Source organism: Panthera uncia, chromosome B4 (genome assembly GCF_023721935.1).
Source record: "Panthera uncia isolate 11264 chromosome B4, Puncia_PCG_1.0, whole genome shotgun sequence".
Taxonomy (NCBI): domain Eukaryota; kingdom Metazoa; phylum Chordata; class Mammalia; order Carnivora; family Felidae; genus Panthera; species Panthera uncia.
The window spans coordinates 101,630,464-101,645,889 of record NC_064809.1 but is presented as its reverse complement, the minus strand read 5'-3'; the positions used below and the strand labels follow the sequence as shown (position 1 = coordinate 101,645,889).

Genomic DNA, 15,426 nt, shown 5'->3' with positions numbered 1-15,426 from the left:
TTTAAAATTTTCTGGAAATGTTGCCTGAGCAGAAACAATGCAAAGGAGCTTTCTCAGCTCATCTGATCACTGGGATCTTGACTTAGGGAAATGAAATATAATACAGAAACTATGATATTATAACACACTAGATCTGTATCTACTCTCAATACATGACTCAGAGAATATCCAGTAAGAAATGTTACTCGTTTATAATAGATTCTAATGTATAGAGAGAAAAAGATCTAGCTATTCCCTATATCATAGTTTCTGTATTATATTTCATTTCCCCCATAAAATACTCTTCAACTTATAGTATAATTTCTGCCAGAATCTAAAATCCATTTACTGGAGTAAGCTCAGAATCTCAATATGTTTCCTTCTGACCAGTTATCAAACTTATGAATTTTCACATTTGTAAGGATGAGAGCCTTCTCAAATACAATTTTACATAAACAAAAGTGCTCCTTAGATATAAAGCAGATCTTTTATATATTTAATGTATTGTCTGGAGCAAAATAACTGGAAAACACTTTTCCATAGATTTGAAAGAAAATCTTATTTAAATTTTTCCAATGTCTTACAGTAAAATATTCTATGAAAATACCAAGAAAAGGTCATGAGGACTTTATTTCAGAAAATACAATGATTGTATTTTTGGTAACATTATATCGTTATTTTTAAAGATACATTTAATCCAGAATATTCTAGGTACTATCTACTGAAAGTGCTTTATGGTAAGTAAGAGAAAATTCCTTTTTTTTTCCTACCAAATTTTAGGCAGTCCAACAACTCAAGTGTATCTTTCTTGCCCCACTTTTAGTCACATGAAAGTAACAGTACTTCCTCTGACTCTTCGGAGGAGATAAATTTCCTCAACCAGATGCAGGAACAGTACTTCCTCCCCAGTCTCATGCACCGAGTTATTGGAAAATAACTTGAGCCTGCTTGCTAATGTGTCCCTTCAGAATTGATTGCTAGGAAAAATGTGCAAGAGGTCCACAGATACACCCTTCACACAGTTCTCGGATCTGCCTTTGTTTATCCCTCACAAATGAACAACAGTACACATTCAGCTAAAGAATTTGCCATTTCAAATTGACGGGATGTTACACGAAAAAATAATTCTTATATTCTTAACAAGAATATATTACTTAAGATTACAGTTGTGATAATGAGTAAAATGTACCCAACAGAAGGGACACTTTAAGGAACTTCACAGCTTCAAATTATAAGTTGAATGTCTATCTAGTTGGTTTAATGCAGGCTACCGAAACTAAGAGAACAATTAGCTGAAAAAATTTTCAGGTGTAACAATCAAGAAGCCAATTTAAGCAAAGAGGACTTTACTTTGAGAAGCCATTGATTTATAGCTTATGGTCCAAAAAAAAAAAAAAAAAAAAAGAAAAACCTATCATTTTCATAATGTCTTTATATATAAGTTGTAAGCATTTTTTATGAAATAAACAAGTAAATAAGCTCTCTGTTATCTCTCACATATATTTCATATACCCAGACTATCATGTTAGGACAGCTGCTCTTAAAAAATAATTTTCCTGATGGACTGAAAGATTGGGAAATACTTTAAGCACCATCAAAGACTCAATGGGCATGGTATATATATATTTTTTAGTTTAAATGTATTCTTCGATAACTGATAGCATGTAGAATCCTAAGTAAATCATATATTTAATTATCTACTCTGGCTAATTGGTACATTACCATAAACTTATTAACAAAGATTTATTTTCAAGAATTTTTCTTAAATTCTCAATAGTTTTAGATAAGTTTAAATGGAAACATGTGTTTGAATGTCACAATGTGTTTTTAGTGAGTTATTATTAAAAAATTAGAGATTTCACATAAAAATCTAGATTTGGGATTACTAAAAACTCCAGGTCTTCAGCATAATATAAAAACTTTTACATTTCTTCCTTAAGAGTTTTCCTTGTCAGTTTACTGCATTTTTGTGTCATTTCCTTGTTTTTATAGGAAGCTGGAATCATTAAGTGTACGGTCAACTAAGAACCTGAGACAGGAGGCACTCCAAAGAGCTCTCACCTCCCTGACAAACAGACTGGATTAAATGACCTCTAGGATCTGTCAGGCATGTGATTTCCCTTGACAAGGTCAAAATGACCCGAGGGCAGAGCTGTATCCTGGTATCTAAGCTTCCCTCAGGAAATGTAGGTCTAGATGGATGCTCGTATTTCAAAGTATTTCAAAGTCATCGGTCTAGGTGATTCCCTAAAACCTCCCATTTTATCTATTTTTTTTTTAATAACCATGCATGGGGACATCTCAAGAATGTTAGAAAATATTCAGAATTTCTATAAGAAAAATTATCATTATTTTCTGACTTCAACTTGAGTTTTAGGTTTTGGGTCAAAGCTACAGATTCCTCATTTCAGGAAGTACTCTATGTTAATATGCCACTTTCAATTAAAATATTTGAGGGAGTAAGCTTTTTAAAATCATACATTAGCTATATTTTTCCTAAATTAAAGTGATAGACAATCTACAATGAACCATGTTCCAGGCAACTGAAAAAGATGCTAATTGGGTCTAATTAAACAGAAGGCACAGGTCTTCTTCTAGTCTTCAAGTACTATTTTTTTTTTTTTTAGACCAAGCTTTATAATTCACATTTCGGGTTGCAAGTAATTTCTACTTAAATATTTATTTATGGGAAAGAATTCAAAAAATTTGACTCCAGTTAGAAAATTGACTCAAATTGACGCAAAATAGGAAAAAAGAAAGTCATGATGCCTGCTTCAGCACTTCTTCTATGTGCCCAAAAATGCTGGGGTCTTCAATTGTAGGTGTTATCTGGAAAGAAAAAACAAGAGATGAATGTTCGTCCCTGAACCCCTTCCATCTCTCTATAATTAAACAATTACATGCAATGTTGTATTCCCCATTATCTTATAATATGCATATAAAAATGTTGAAAACAAGGGAACTCTGATTTTAATATTTTAAAATATAATTTGTAGTCTTCCAGAATAATAAACTGTTCATTTAGCAAAACTATTGGTCCTAAATGATGGGGTTTGGGGGTGTTGGTGAGGGTTTGGAGCCAATGGCCAGGAAAGAATTCTCGAAGAAGTCTTGGTGTCAAAAAGGTGATTTTATTAAAGCACGGGGACAGGACCCATGGGCACAAAGAGCTGCACTGGGGTTGTGAGGAGTGACTGTTTATTATATACTGTTGGGGGAGGTAAAGTCAAGAGGAAGTTTCTTAAAGGGATTTCCACATGCTAAAGAGGATTTACAGATTATTGGAAGCCTACCTATTGTCAAGCTAAGGTTGTTTTTCCCTCTAGCAAAGCATTATCATTAAGATAGGGACTTCACAGAAATTAGGTTATTGATAAAATGGTCTTTTTCTTGTAATATTACTAAGATATTTGTAAACTGATGGAGACTCTATCAGTTTAGCCATTTGTTTTATGTCCTTTCCTTTGTTCTTGGGCAGCCAGGAGTGCCTGAGGAATGTGTCACATAGCCCACCTGGGGGGTGGGGGAGTTGGGGCAAGTCAACTTGCCTTATGCTCCTTCATCACTAAGTGGTGCTTTCTCTAGAATCCCTCTAATGAGCCTTTCTTTGTGCCTCTTTTGAATTTTTTTTTTTTTTTTTACATTTTCTCATACAACTATTTACTGTTGCATCACCTTCTAGTAGATAATGGTGATTAAGTACATACACTTGAATTAGCCTAACATTTTCCAAAATAATTTTCACTCAAAATAGAAATAATTAGAATATATATCAATTAGAGCTATAGAATATATATGAATGAGAACTATATAACCAGCATATATATTATATATATGATACATACACATATATATATCATATATATCTGCACATATACAGCATGTATATAACCAGCATGCATAACCAGTCTCAATTGTTTGCTTTCTCATTCAGTAATAGCCATTAATGACTACAATGAAGGAAGATGTGTTTTTAATTCATTAAGACTGCATTTCCACTAGTTGTTTGCATTTAACTGACATACTGATAGTAAAAGTATTTTCACACACTGGTTCCTATAATCTCAAAGCATATGGTTTTAATTAATACGTGTTTCCACAACCCTCATTCCTAGAGAGTGGTTATGCACTTTCCCCCTTAACATTAAAAAAAAAAAAATGTAAAAACATTTCAGAACCTGGCGTTGAACATTTTGGATAATTTACCTTATACGGCTTGCCGTTGACCAGGGCAGACAGAGCTGACCGGGGAATTTTTCCAGATCTCGTTTTGGGTAACTGTTTCACAAACACTGCATTTCGAAAAGCAGCCACAGGGCCAATGCTCTGTCTAACATGGTTCACAATTTCTTCCAAAACTTGTTCCTCTGTTGTATTAATATCTAGGGAGAAAGTTCAGGTAGATAAGCACTGAATTAACTAGGGTTAATCATTCAGGGCCCAAACACTCTGGGAGAACAAAGATCTCTCACCTTTTCTCAACACGCAGAGTGCTAAGGGGACATGACCTTTCAAAGGATCTTCCTTACCAACAACAGCACAGTCAGCTACCATGCCATGGGAGAGGACCGACTGTAATAAGGAAAGCATTCATTTAGAAAACCTATGTGTGTGTGTATATATATATATATATATACACACATAAGTATATGTATAAGAATATGTATAAGTTATGTATAAGAATATATAAAGAGAATATATATTCTCTCTCTATATATTTATATATATTCTCTGTATAAGTATATGTATAAGAATATATAAAGAGAGATACGGACATACGTATTTCAATCGGAAAAAAAAAGTACACGTCAGAGAACTCAAACCTTATAGCTGCCTGCGTGAAAGTTACTACTAATTCACAGTTCGTATCATTATAGCCAGGGTGAATGATTAGGACCCCCACGGTAGTCACTCACAAAAGGCTAACAGTGATTAAGACAAATTGCTTAGCTTACCTGGAAAGTAGGAGAATTGTTTCTTCACCTTACTTGTTTATTAATGAAGTCAGGGCAGGTATGCAGTGAGAACACACTGCAGTGTGCATCCGAAATAAAAGGGCCTCATGGTGATTTAGCGTTAGTGCTGGCTACCATAAGCACACTTTCCAGAGAAATCCAAGGCAGCCCCATGACTAAACGGATTTTATTTCTGTATCTGTTACTAAGCAATGAACAGAGCATCTCTTTTCTTGAATGACCACCCATCCAGAGAGGATTTTCCAACTTCAAAGAAAAGGCTGGAGATAGCATGAAGCCCTGACTTCAGATAATCACCCCTGTCAGGGAGCCATTTTCATACTGCTTACTCTAAGCTCTAAATATCTTAAAGAACAAAGCAGCTATCAATCTAGAATCACAAGAAACCACAGAGTAACCACATGAAATACAGAAGCTTAGGGTTAAAAAAACACTTCTGCTGTGATGGTACTTTTAAAAATGATTGTTCAAAATGTCCTCTTCTGAGAGAGTAATAGGTATTTCAGTGACTGCAAATCTCTAATAGCTAGAGAAAACAGTGGGCAATATACCAACAGCCCATTTGACACTTCTTATTCTTTATTCTTTCAACAAATATTTACCAAATCCTTCTATGTTCCAACCACTGCACCAGGCTCAATGCTGAGCAAAAATAGGTGCTTACAGTCTAATAGATGAGAACAATCTTAATAAACAATCACTAATATTTGTTATTGTGAATGTCTAAATATAAAAGTGGTAAGGGCTCTGGGGAAATAACGGGGTTTTTATATGAAAGCTATAGCAAAAGCCTCCAAAATAACTTAGGTTTTTATGTGAAATACAGAGCAAAAGCAGAAGGACAGGGGTCTCAGAGAAGCCTTCAGGAAATGACAATGAGCTCAGGTGTCAAGGATGAGTAGACACTGATTAGGCAAGGAGAAAGGGTGGGGCAAATCCCTGAGGAGAGACTTCACACAAAGCATTTGAACCTGAAAGAAACTAATGTGGCAGGAGAGCAGCAAGGCTGAGAGAGGCGCAAGAGGAAAGGAAGCTGTACAGGTAGAAAGGGACTGTGCTAAAGACTTCCAATTTAGTAGAGTTGGAAAAGCGATGAAGCAATTTCAAGAGTTGAGGAGGAGATACAAGATCTTTGTGGATTTTTTTTAACAGACTTTATTTTTTGGAGTAGTTTTAGATTCATAGCAAAATTGAACGGAAAGCACAGAGTTGTCATTTCTCTCCCGCCCCCATATATGCGCAGCCTCCCTCACTCTCAAGATCCCTCACTAGAGTGGTGTATTTGTTAGAATTGACGAACCAACATCAACACGTCATTCTCGCCCTCGTCGACAGTTTACATTAGTGTTCACTCTTCGTGTTGTACATTCTATGGATCTTATGAAATGTGTGCACCATTATATTGCATTTTACAGAATAGTTTCACTGCCCTAAAATATCTCCTGTGTTCTGCTTATTCATCCTTACTTCCTGCTAGCCCTTGGCAAACACTGATCTTTTCAGTGTCTCCAAAGTCCTTTTCCAGAACGCTGGAATCATATAGTATGTAGTCTTTTCAGATTGGCTTCTTTCGCTTCAGATTGTATTTTGAAACACAAACTTACTTTGGGTTCACTGTGGAGAACAAATAGACGATTGTTAAGGGTGAGTATTACAATTTATTCAAATCACCCATGAGGCTACAAGTAGACTAAGGCTATGACAATGGGTAATGGGATTCTAGAGTTTCTTTAAAGGTAAAATGAACATATTTTTATGATAAATTGGATATGGAGCAAGAAGAAGGTAGGGAAGTTATGGATGATTCTATGTTCTTTGGCTTGAACAGATGTTTGGATAGTGGTGCCATTTTCTAAGCCAGAAAATACTAGTGAAGGCTAAGCTTGGAAGGAATGATCATGTATTAAGTCTTGGAGATGTTCCACTGAGGCATCTTTGAGATATCTAAGTCAAAGTAGTTGAGTCTGATGGGAGTCTTAATCTGGAGATGCACATTTAAATGTCATTAATGCATAAATGGTAACAAAAGCTACAAAGATTAGATTATTTAGGGAGATTGGGGCACCTGGATGGCTCAGTTGGTTCAGTATCTAACTTCAGCTCAGGTCATGATCTCACGGTTTGTGGGTTCGAGCCCCACATCAGGCTCTGTGCTGACAGCTCAGAGCCTGGAGCCTTCTTTGGCTTCTGTGTCTCCCTCTCTCACTGCCCTTCGCCTGCTCATGTTCTGTCTCTCTCTCTGTCTCTCAAAAATAAATGTTAAAAAAATAAAAAATAAATTAGGGAGAAAGCAATAAGGAGATGAAAGCCTTAAGGAACTCTGACATTTAATGGCTACATGAAAAAGGAAAAGCTGACAAACGAGACGAAAAAGGCACAACCAGAGAGACAGGAAAAACACAGCAGAATCTGGGACATGATGCTTTCCAGTCCCGAAGTTTCCAGGAAAATCTTTTTTTTTCTTTTAATTACACCAAGTTGAAAATGAGTCCTGGAAGACTCAGCGAATGACTAGAATGTTGGGTGCAAAGCCGGTGCACTACCTCCCACTGCCCCTGATTAAGCACAGAAATCAACATTTCTCCCATATCCTGTTGTTACCATCCACTTTGAAGGACTGAGTTATAAGAGTTGCCAGCCACATAGTTTTTGACTCTTCTAGTGCTGATGATAGGATGTGTTCAATAAATTATTTTCTGTGGCACATATTTTATTCACTTCATTGCTGAGATAGAGCTGTGTACTGCATCTTCCATTAGTTGGGTCTGACTAAAAAGCTCCTGCAAAACACGTACTATACAGACCACACAACACCATCTTCTCCCAGTGCTTCAGTTGGAACTCTCAAAATGCTTCCAACGGCTTCCCATTTGTTAAGATCTTATTTATGTGTTAGGTGCAGATGCTAGAGACAAATTTCATTGCCAGAGATCTGTACTGGGAGTTAGTATACTCAGTCTGTGGAGACAATATTTTGTCGATGGCAGATAGGATGTCGATTTGGTAGGCCTGATCCTGTACTTCTGGCTTAGGATTCCCTTCATGGGTGGAGAAAAACTTTTTTCTGGCTAACCAGAGTTTTGATTGTCAAAGAAGAAAATTGTTCAAGTGTTCATTGGTGCCATAAGCCTCTCTACCTTAGTTTTTTAAATCCCAATGTATCTGCTCAAATTACTATTAAAAAAAATCTGATCATCCAGGTATTTTGTCACCTAACCAGTGTAATTTTAACTAAATCAAACATCAAAACTTCTAGTTTGCCATTCATTCACCGTATTGTTTTAATTTCACCACATTTCTACCCTCAGTATTAGTATGTTTAGAAGTGGATGGAGGGGGGTTCCTGGGTGGCTCAGTTGGTTAAGCATCCAACTTCAGCTCAGGTCATGATCTCACGGCTCGTGAGTTCGAGCCCCACGTCAGGCTCTGTGCTGACAACTCCGAGCCTGGAGCCTGCTTCTCTCTGCCCCTCCCCTGGTCACTTCTCTCTCTCTCTCTCTCTCTCAATCTCTCTCTCTCTCTCTCTCTTTCTCTCTCAAAAATAAATAAACATTTAAAAAAATTTTTTTAAAGATGTGGATGGGGAAATTCTGACTGGTTTTCCATATGGGCAGAGTATTTTAAAATCAGAATATATAACACAGTTTTCTACAGTATCAGAGTTTCACATTTTTTCCTAGTTTGTAGACAAGCTCTTAAAAATCTGTGAAAAACATAATCATTTACCAGAATTTTATGTCATCTATAAACAAGGTTCATTATTATACTGGGTAAAATATTATATTAATCCATCAGTATTGAAAAGATGCCATAAAGGAAGGGGGGGGGGATGGCTTTCTATGTTGGCTCCATAAATAATATTTACATGCCAAATAATGATTTCAACAACTGAATCATTAAAAAGGAAAGCATCAAATTATGTCTTGGCAACATTTAAGGGACAGAAACCAAACAAATGTCTTGGGGGGCTAAAAATATCCAGAGCCATTTTCATATATTTTCTCCACATAAAATCCATAAGCCTCTGTGATTAACTGGCATTTAAGAACTGAAAAACTAACACAACTTAAAAGGTAATTGTCTCAACCAAAAGTGTGCAATGGTTCCAATTTACGACTTTTCGTCTTTAGGATGGTCTGAAAGCAATATGAGTTCAGTAGAAACTATGCTTCAAATTTTGAAATGTGGTCTTTTCCTAGGCTAGGATATGTGGTACAATCCTTTCTTGAGACACTGGTCAGTGGGGGAAGCCTCGGTGCCCAGACAGCCAAGTGATCACAGGGTAAACAACTGATACACTTACAACCACTCTCTACCCATACCACCATTCTCTTTTTCATTTTCAGTACCATAGCCAATAAATTACACGAGCTATTCAACACTTTGCTATAAAGTATATTTTACATAAGATGATTTTGCCCAACTGTAGGCTGATGTGAGTGTTCTGAGCATGTTTAAGGTAAGGTAGGCTAAGTTATGATGTTTGGCAGGTTAAGTGTATTAAATGCACTTTCAACTTATGATCTTTTCAATTTACAATAAGTTTATCAAGACATAATGTCTTCTCAAATTGAGGAATATCTGTATAATGTTAGGATAACAGTCCTTGTAAATGCTTGTCATTTGTTGTTTCTGGGGTACTGTCATTTCTGGGTAAATTTTAATGGATTTGGAAGGTTTTGTGGCTTTAGTGAGCTGAATTATACAGATCTCTTAATTATGTTTTTAAGTAGTTTAATCTTAGAAGTATTAGTTTAAATCAAGCACTTGCATAAAATGCAAGGAGCTAGTTTTGGTGGGAGATTGTGTCTGCAGTAGGGAAAAGAAGAATGCTTTTTCATTCCCTCTGATGTTGGAGTCAGATTCTACATTATTATCAGTAATCATATTCATACTCAGGAAAATGTTCAGTAATTTTACAACTATTTAAATCCAGTAATCATTTAATGCTGAGTAGAACAGAAATTACATGGCATCTTTGTTGAATATACATTTTATGGAAACATATTCAATCCTGAAGAAATCACTCCTAAAAATAGCAAACAAAATAGTCAGCTTGGAAAACAAACAGTGAAACTATGGTTAGAATAAACTTCCAAAGGGAAAATTGCAATGAACACTGCCCTAGGCTTTAAGTGCAGTATTTTAATGCCAGATTTCCAAGTTCCCAACAATACCAGTGGGATTATTTTAAGCTACAAGTGAATGAATGAAATCAGAGAACCTAATTTGTTCCCTGGAGGTGTCTATGCATGATAGCCTGCCCACAGCGGCGAAAGAGCACCAAGCAAGAAGGACCGCATTGGCTCCTGGTAATTTTGGCTCATAAGACCTGAACTAGCAGACTTCAGACCCAATTTTCTTAAGAACACCTTGAACTTCCACCAAAATATTCCAAGTGTCTAGCTAGATGCCAGACTTTCAAAGATCAACTTTTCAAATAGATACAATTGTTCTTTAATAGTTACAGAAGGCCCTAATAGGTGTTGAGATCTGCAAGGATAAGATCCTCTTAAATTTATAAAAGCTATTCTAGAACTCTTGTTTTCTTATGATGAGAACAGAAAAGAACATAGTTTCCTAAAATGTTTTTGATGTAGTAACTTTAATAGAATTTGTTTGATTAGTCTTATGTAATGCACTTGTCATATTTTACTTTAAGAAACTGGGAAGGCACAGATTTTCACTATATACAAAAGCAATATTCAGTCTATTTTTAATTATTACAGATGACACTCCCATGCATTAAGACCCTTAAATCCTATTTCAAAAACTCAAAACAGAATTCAGCATTCAGAATTGACAATTGAGAATCCTAATGGGAATCCTGGAAAGCATCTACATGTAAAGTAAGGTTTGGACACTTTAATAAAAGTTGGTTATGTCATCAATAAAAACATTTCACATACATATTAATTATCAATATGTTAAGCAATTTTTATAGGATGTGGGAAAAAGCCAGTAAAAAATGTTAGTTCCCAACTCTTTAAAGGATGTCGTCATAAAGAAACAAACCTGATATGAATTGAGTTATTAACTTCCTTATTAGACGTAAGTATACAATAGAGTTAATCATTTAATTTATACAAAGGGAGACATTCACTTCAAGAAGGCTTGAAGGCTGGCAGGTGTCCTCTTATGTGCTGTAATTACTCCAAGATCTAGTGACAAAATTCTTGTTGGGAAGCATGGATTCCAGCATGCTTTTTTTTTTTTTTTTCCAATTTTGTCATTTTAACTATCTTCTGCCTGCCTCATTCTCTGATTACATACAGTGAGGATGTCAGTAGAAACATATATTTAAATAGATTGATACTTCCCTTTTTATTCTAAAAATAAAAGAGAGAACCAAGAACTTTGATAATAAAAGCTGTGCATATGTAATCTCCAAATTTTGATTAGCTGAGTCTGCCAGAAATACAGGTGAATATTGGAGGAAATCTCCTACAGGCAAGAAATTAAAAGTTCATGCAACCAGAACAAACTTTTGCCAACACACCAAAATACATGAAGCATAAATTTCAATTTCAGGTTATCACAAAATTCAGAGTAGGTTAAAAACAAGATAATATTATAATAGAGCACAAGCCACATATCCCAAAATATTATATAGAATTCTTTCTTTTTACTCAAATGATATCAAACTGTCACACACACACACACACACACACACACACACACACACACACAAGCCAACATGACAAGAAGTGTTCATATGTTTTGTTTTAGCTGAAAGTAAGTGTGACTTTTAAAGAAGGTGACCAGTGGGGTGCCTGGGTGGCTCAGTCAGTTAAGCGGCCGACTTCGGCTCAGGTCATGATCTCACGGTTCTTGAGTTTGAGCCCTGTCTCGGGCTCTGTACTGATAGCTCAGAGCCTGGAGCCTGCTTCAGATTCTGTGTCTCTCTCTGACCCTGCCCTGCTCCTACTCTGTCTCTTTCTCTAAAAAATAATAAATAAATGTTAAAAAAATTAAATAAGGTGACCATCTTTTAATTATAGGAAAGAGAAGTAAACTTTGATTCTGCATGCTCTGATCCCACTGGATTACTACTCATACTACTTTAAACATTTTCTTTCATTTAAACTGTAGTTTGCTCTATTCCATTTCAAAATGATTCTGGGTTTGGTTCTGATAAAGATGGAATAAATACACTCCACCTTATCACTTTCACTAATTGCAATGAAAAACTCTGGGCTGAAAAAACCAGATCAGATGACACTATTAGAATTATAAACTTGAGACACAACCTGATGGTGAATCCCCTCTTTTTTGTTTGTTTCTCTGTAGGATTTGGTTTTTGTTGTCATTATGGTTTGTTTGTTTGCCTCCTGCATATTCCGGCCTGGATGCTGGAGTAGCACAAAAGATGGAACTGCCAATAAGTGCAGACAGAAAAAGCCCCCCAAAACATCTGCCTTTACAGAGGTCTAGGGAAAGGAGCAGAGGATCTGGGAAACAATCCTCTTCATGCTACCTCTCTCCTCTAGGTGAACACCAACAAGGAAGCACTGTCCCTCTTCCTTCCTGCCGAGCTGTAGCAACCTTGTTGACTTTCCACAGCCTACTCCAAGTGAAGGCCAGCAAAGAGCTGTGTCCTTTCCTTCCTCCACTACTGGTGTGCATCCTGTGGGATGGCGCCTTGGGAGATCCCCCCCCCCAAAAAAAAAGCACCCAATCTAAGGGAGTCTAGAAAGATTCAATGTCATTTGTCTCCTGCCCCCTCCTCCCACAATAGCAGCCAGGCAGTCCCTGTTAACTTGCCCTGCTCTACACAGAGTGCTGTCAATGAGACAGAGTCCCATCCTCCGCCCAGGCACGCTGTGTAAGTAGAACATGCAGTATTGAACCCTGGTAAGAACATAGAGAGGGTAAAGCCCTGACTTTTTACCCAGAAGAGCAGCAATGAGGAGCCTTGGAAATCAGAAAGTACAAAGTAAATTATGGAGAGGAAGGAGTTGGAGAAAGGCATACTTTCAATCTGTGTATTTAAAGTAGTCCTGAGCCAACCCCAGATTGGTGCAGGCATGAATCCAACCAAAATCAGCACAGTGAGGATTTTGAGCACTTAACTCGAGTTTCAGATTGGCCTCTGGGAGAGACACAAGTGAGATGGATCAAATAGCACTTCGGAGTCTTTGAAAATTAAATTGACATTAGAACCGCAGCCCATAGAAAGTGGGCATGATCTGATTTTAACTAAAATAAATAATCACAAGAACACAAATCCAGATGATTTAAACAGGATCCAAAATCTCATAATGTCATATTCAAAATATCTAGGATAAAATCTAAAGTTACTGGACATAAAAGAAATTGGGAAAACCTAAACATCTCAAGAAAAAAGACCATCAGTCAATAGATGCCAACTCCAAGATGACCCAAATATTAGATTTATCAGACAAAGATTTTAATGCAGCTATTATAATGGCAGCAGGGGGATAAAACTTTCCTGGATTCCTCATTGTTCCTATAAAAAGCCCTAGCCTGTTGAGAATCTTCAAATACCATGAGAATTTGATCTATAGCTATTTGTCGAGTTAATTGCTCTGATCTGACAGGATAATAAGACTTTTTCTAATTTACCTGGGAGGGCAAAATTATTAAAGTCTAGACTAGCTCCCTAGGTTAAACTTACAAAGTGCTAGGGAGACTGGCTCACTAGCTTCCTAGGTATTGACATGTCAAAAAAAGATGAGGCCTCAGATCTTGGAAACATTTCTAGGTTGTAAGAGTTGAGATTCACAGGGCTGTCCGGCTCCTGGAGAGATTTTATTTACATATCAAAGAGTGGAGTCTGGATGCAGGCCCTTCAGTTTAGGAGACCTTCTGAGGAGGAGTGAAGAAGCTGTTCCATTCCCCTTTAGAAGCAGAGAAAAATTATCTCCCTTTTCTGTCATCTAGAAGTGTCTGGTGCTTATGTAGGACTAGGGCTAAGACCTCAGGTAAGAGGAAATGACACACTTACTACCAAGAAATCTGTCTTTGACCCATAACACCCCATTTGCACATTCAGGATAAAATTGACAAAGATGAATATTAAAAACCCAGAAATAGCCATGGCCCAAGAAGTATGGGCAAACCTTCCTGGAATGAATGGAAACAGAAGTTCTCAGTAAAGAAACAAAAGCTATCAAAAAAAAAAAAAAAAAAAAAAAGAAATGACTTAAAAGAAGGGAAAAAAGGCAAATGAGGGGAATGAAGAAAAGGCAAAAAGAAAAACCAATAAACTGATAGGCATAAATATAAACATATGAATAATTAGTTTAAATGTAAGTGGTCCAAAAACACCACCAGTTAAAAGATAGAGATTTTCAGATTGGATAAAAACAAAAGGAAAATCCAACTATATGCTATCTACAAGTCCATAGAAAGCATAGTGATCCGGATGATGGATTTATATGGATCCATAATGATCCATAATGATCCAAATGAAAGGATGGCAAAAGATAGAAGATTGAAACACAAAAGATGGAGTGGCTATGTGATTACCACAGATGACCAACTTCAGAACAAAGAGAATTACTATAGATGTTTGTAAAAAATCAATATATAAAAACATTGCAACCAAATAAGGTTTATCTAGTAATGCAAGACTGAACATTTGAAAATTAATTAATGTAACTCACATATTAAAAGGCTTAAAAAGAAAAGCCACATGACCATATCAATAGAAGCAAAAAAGGCACTTGGCAAAATTTGGCATTCACTCAAGATTTTTGAAAAATCTCATCAAATTACAGGGGCACCTGGATGGCCCAGTCAGTTAAGCGTCCAACTTCGGCTCAGGCCATGATCTCACAGTTCATGAGTTTGAGCCCTGCATTGGGCTCTGTGCCGACAGCTCTGGAGCCTGCTTCTGATTCTGTATCTCCCTCTCTCTGACCCTCCCCTGCTCACACTCTGTCTCTATCTCTCAAAAATAAATAAACATTAAAAAAATTTTTTAACTGATCAAATTAGGAATAGAATGAACATCTTAATTTGATAAAGTTTATCTCCAGAAACACTGACAGGAAACTTTTTTTTTAATGTTTATTTTATTTATTTTGAGGGGGGGTGGAGAGAGAGAGAGAGAGAGATGAATGGGAAAGGAGCAGAGATATATGGAGAGAGAGAGAGAATTCCAAGCAGGCTTCATGCTGTCAGTGCAGAGCCCCGTGCAGGGCTCAACCTCACAAACCATGAGATCATGACCTGAGCCAAAATCAAGAGGACATTTAATAGACTGAGCCACACAGCGCTCCAGGAAACATTCATAATGGTAAGGTATTGAATTTTTTTACCCTAAGATAAAAACAAGGCAAGGGTGTCTACTCTCACAACTCTTAGTCAATATCATACTGGAAGTTTTAGCCAGCTCAAGAAGGCAAGAAAAAAATGAATAAAAGGCATTCAGACTAAAAAGACAGCAATAAAACTATCCCTACTCACAGACATGATGGATTATCTATATAGGAAATCTCAAGAA

At 36.6% G+C, this 15,426-nt stretch overlaps 1 protein-coding gene across 1 annotated transcript in view; it reads right to left on the bottom strand.

Moving 5' to 3' along the window:
- Positions 1-583: 583 nt before the first annotated feature.
- ACSS3 (acyl-CoA synthetase short chain family member 3) overlaps positions 584-15,426 on the bottom strand; it is a 163,348-nt gene continuing 148,505 nt past the window's right edge. The window contains exons 14-16 of the mRNA XM_049626009.1: positions 4,452-4,551; positions 4,186-4,361; positions 584-2,808 (exon numbers count right to left, since the gene is read on the bottom strand). Of these exons, the coding sequence (XP_049481966.1) occupies positions 2,740-2,808; positions 4,186-4,361; positions 4,452-4,551 (345 nt within the window). The 3' untranslated portion in view covers positions 584-2,739. The remainder of the gene's footprint in view (positions 2,809-4,185; positions 4,362-4,451; positions 4,552-15,426) is intronic.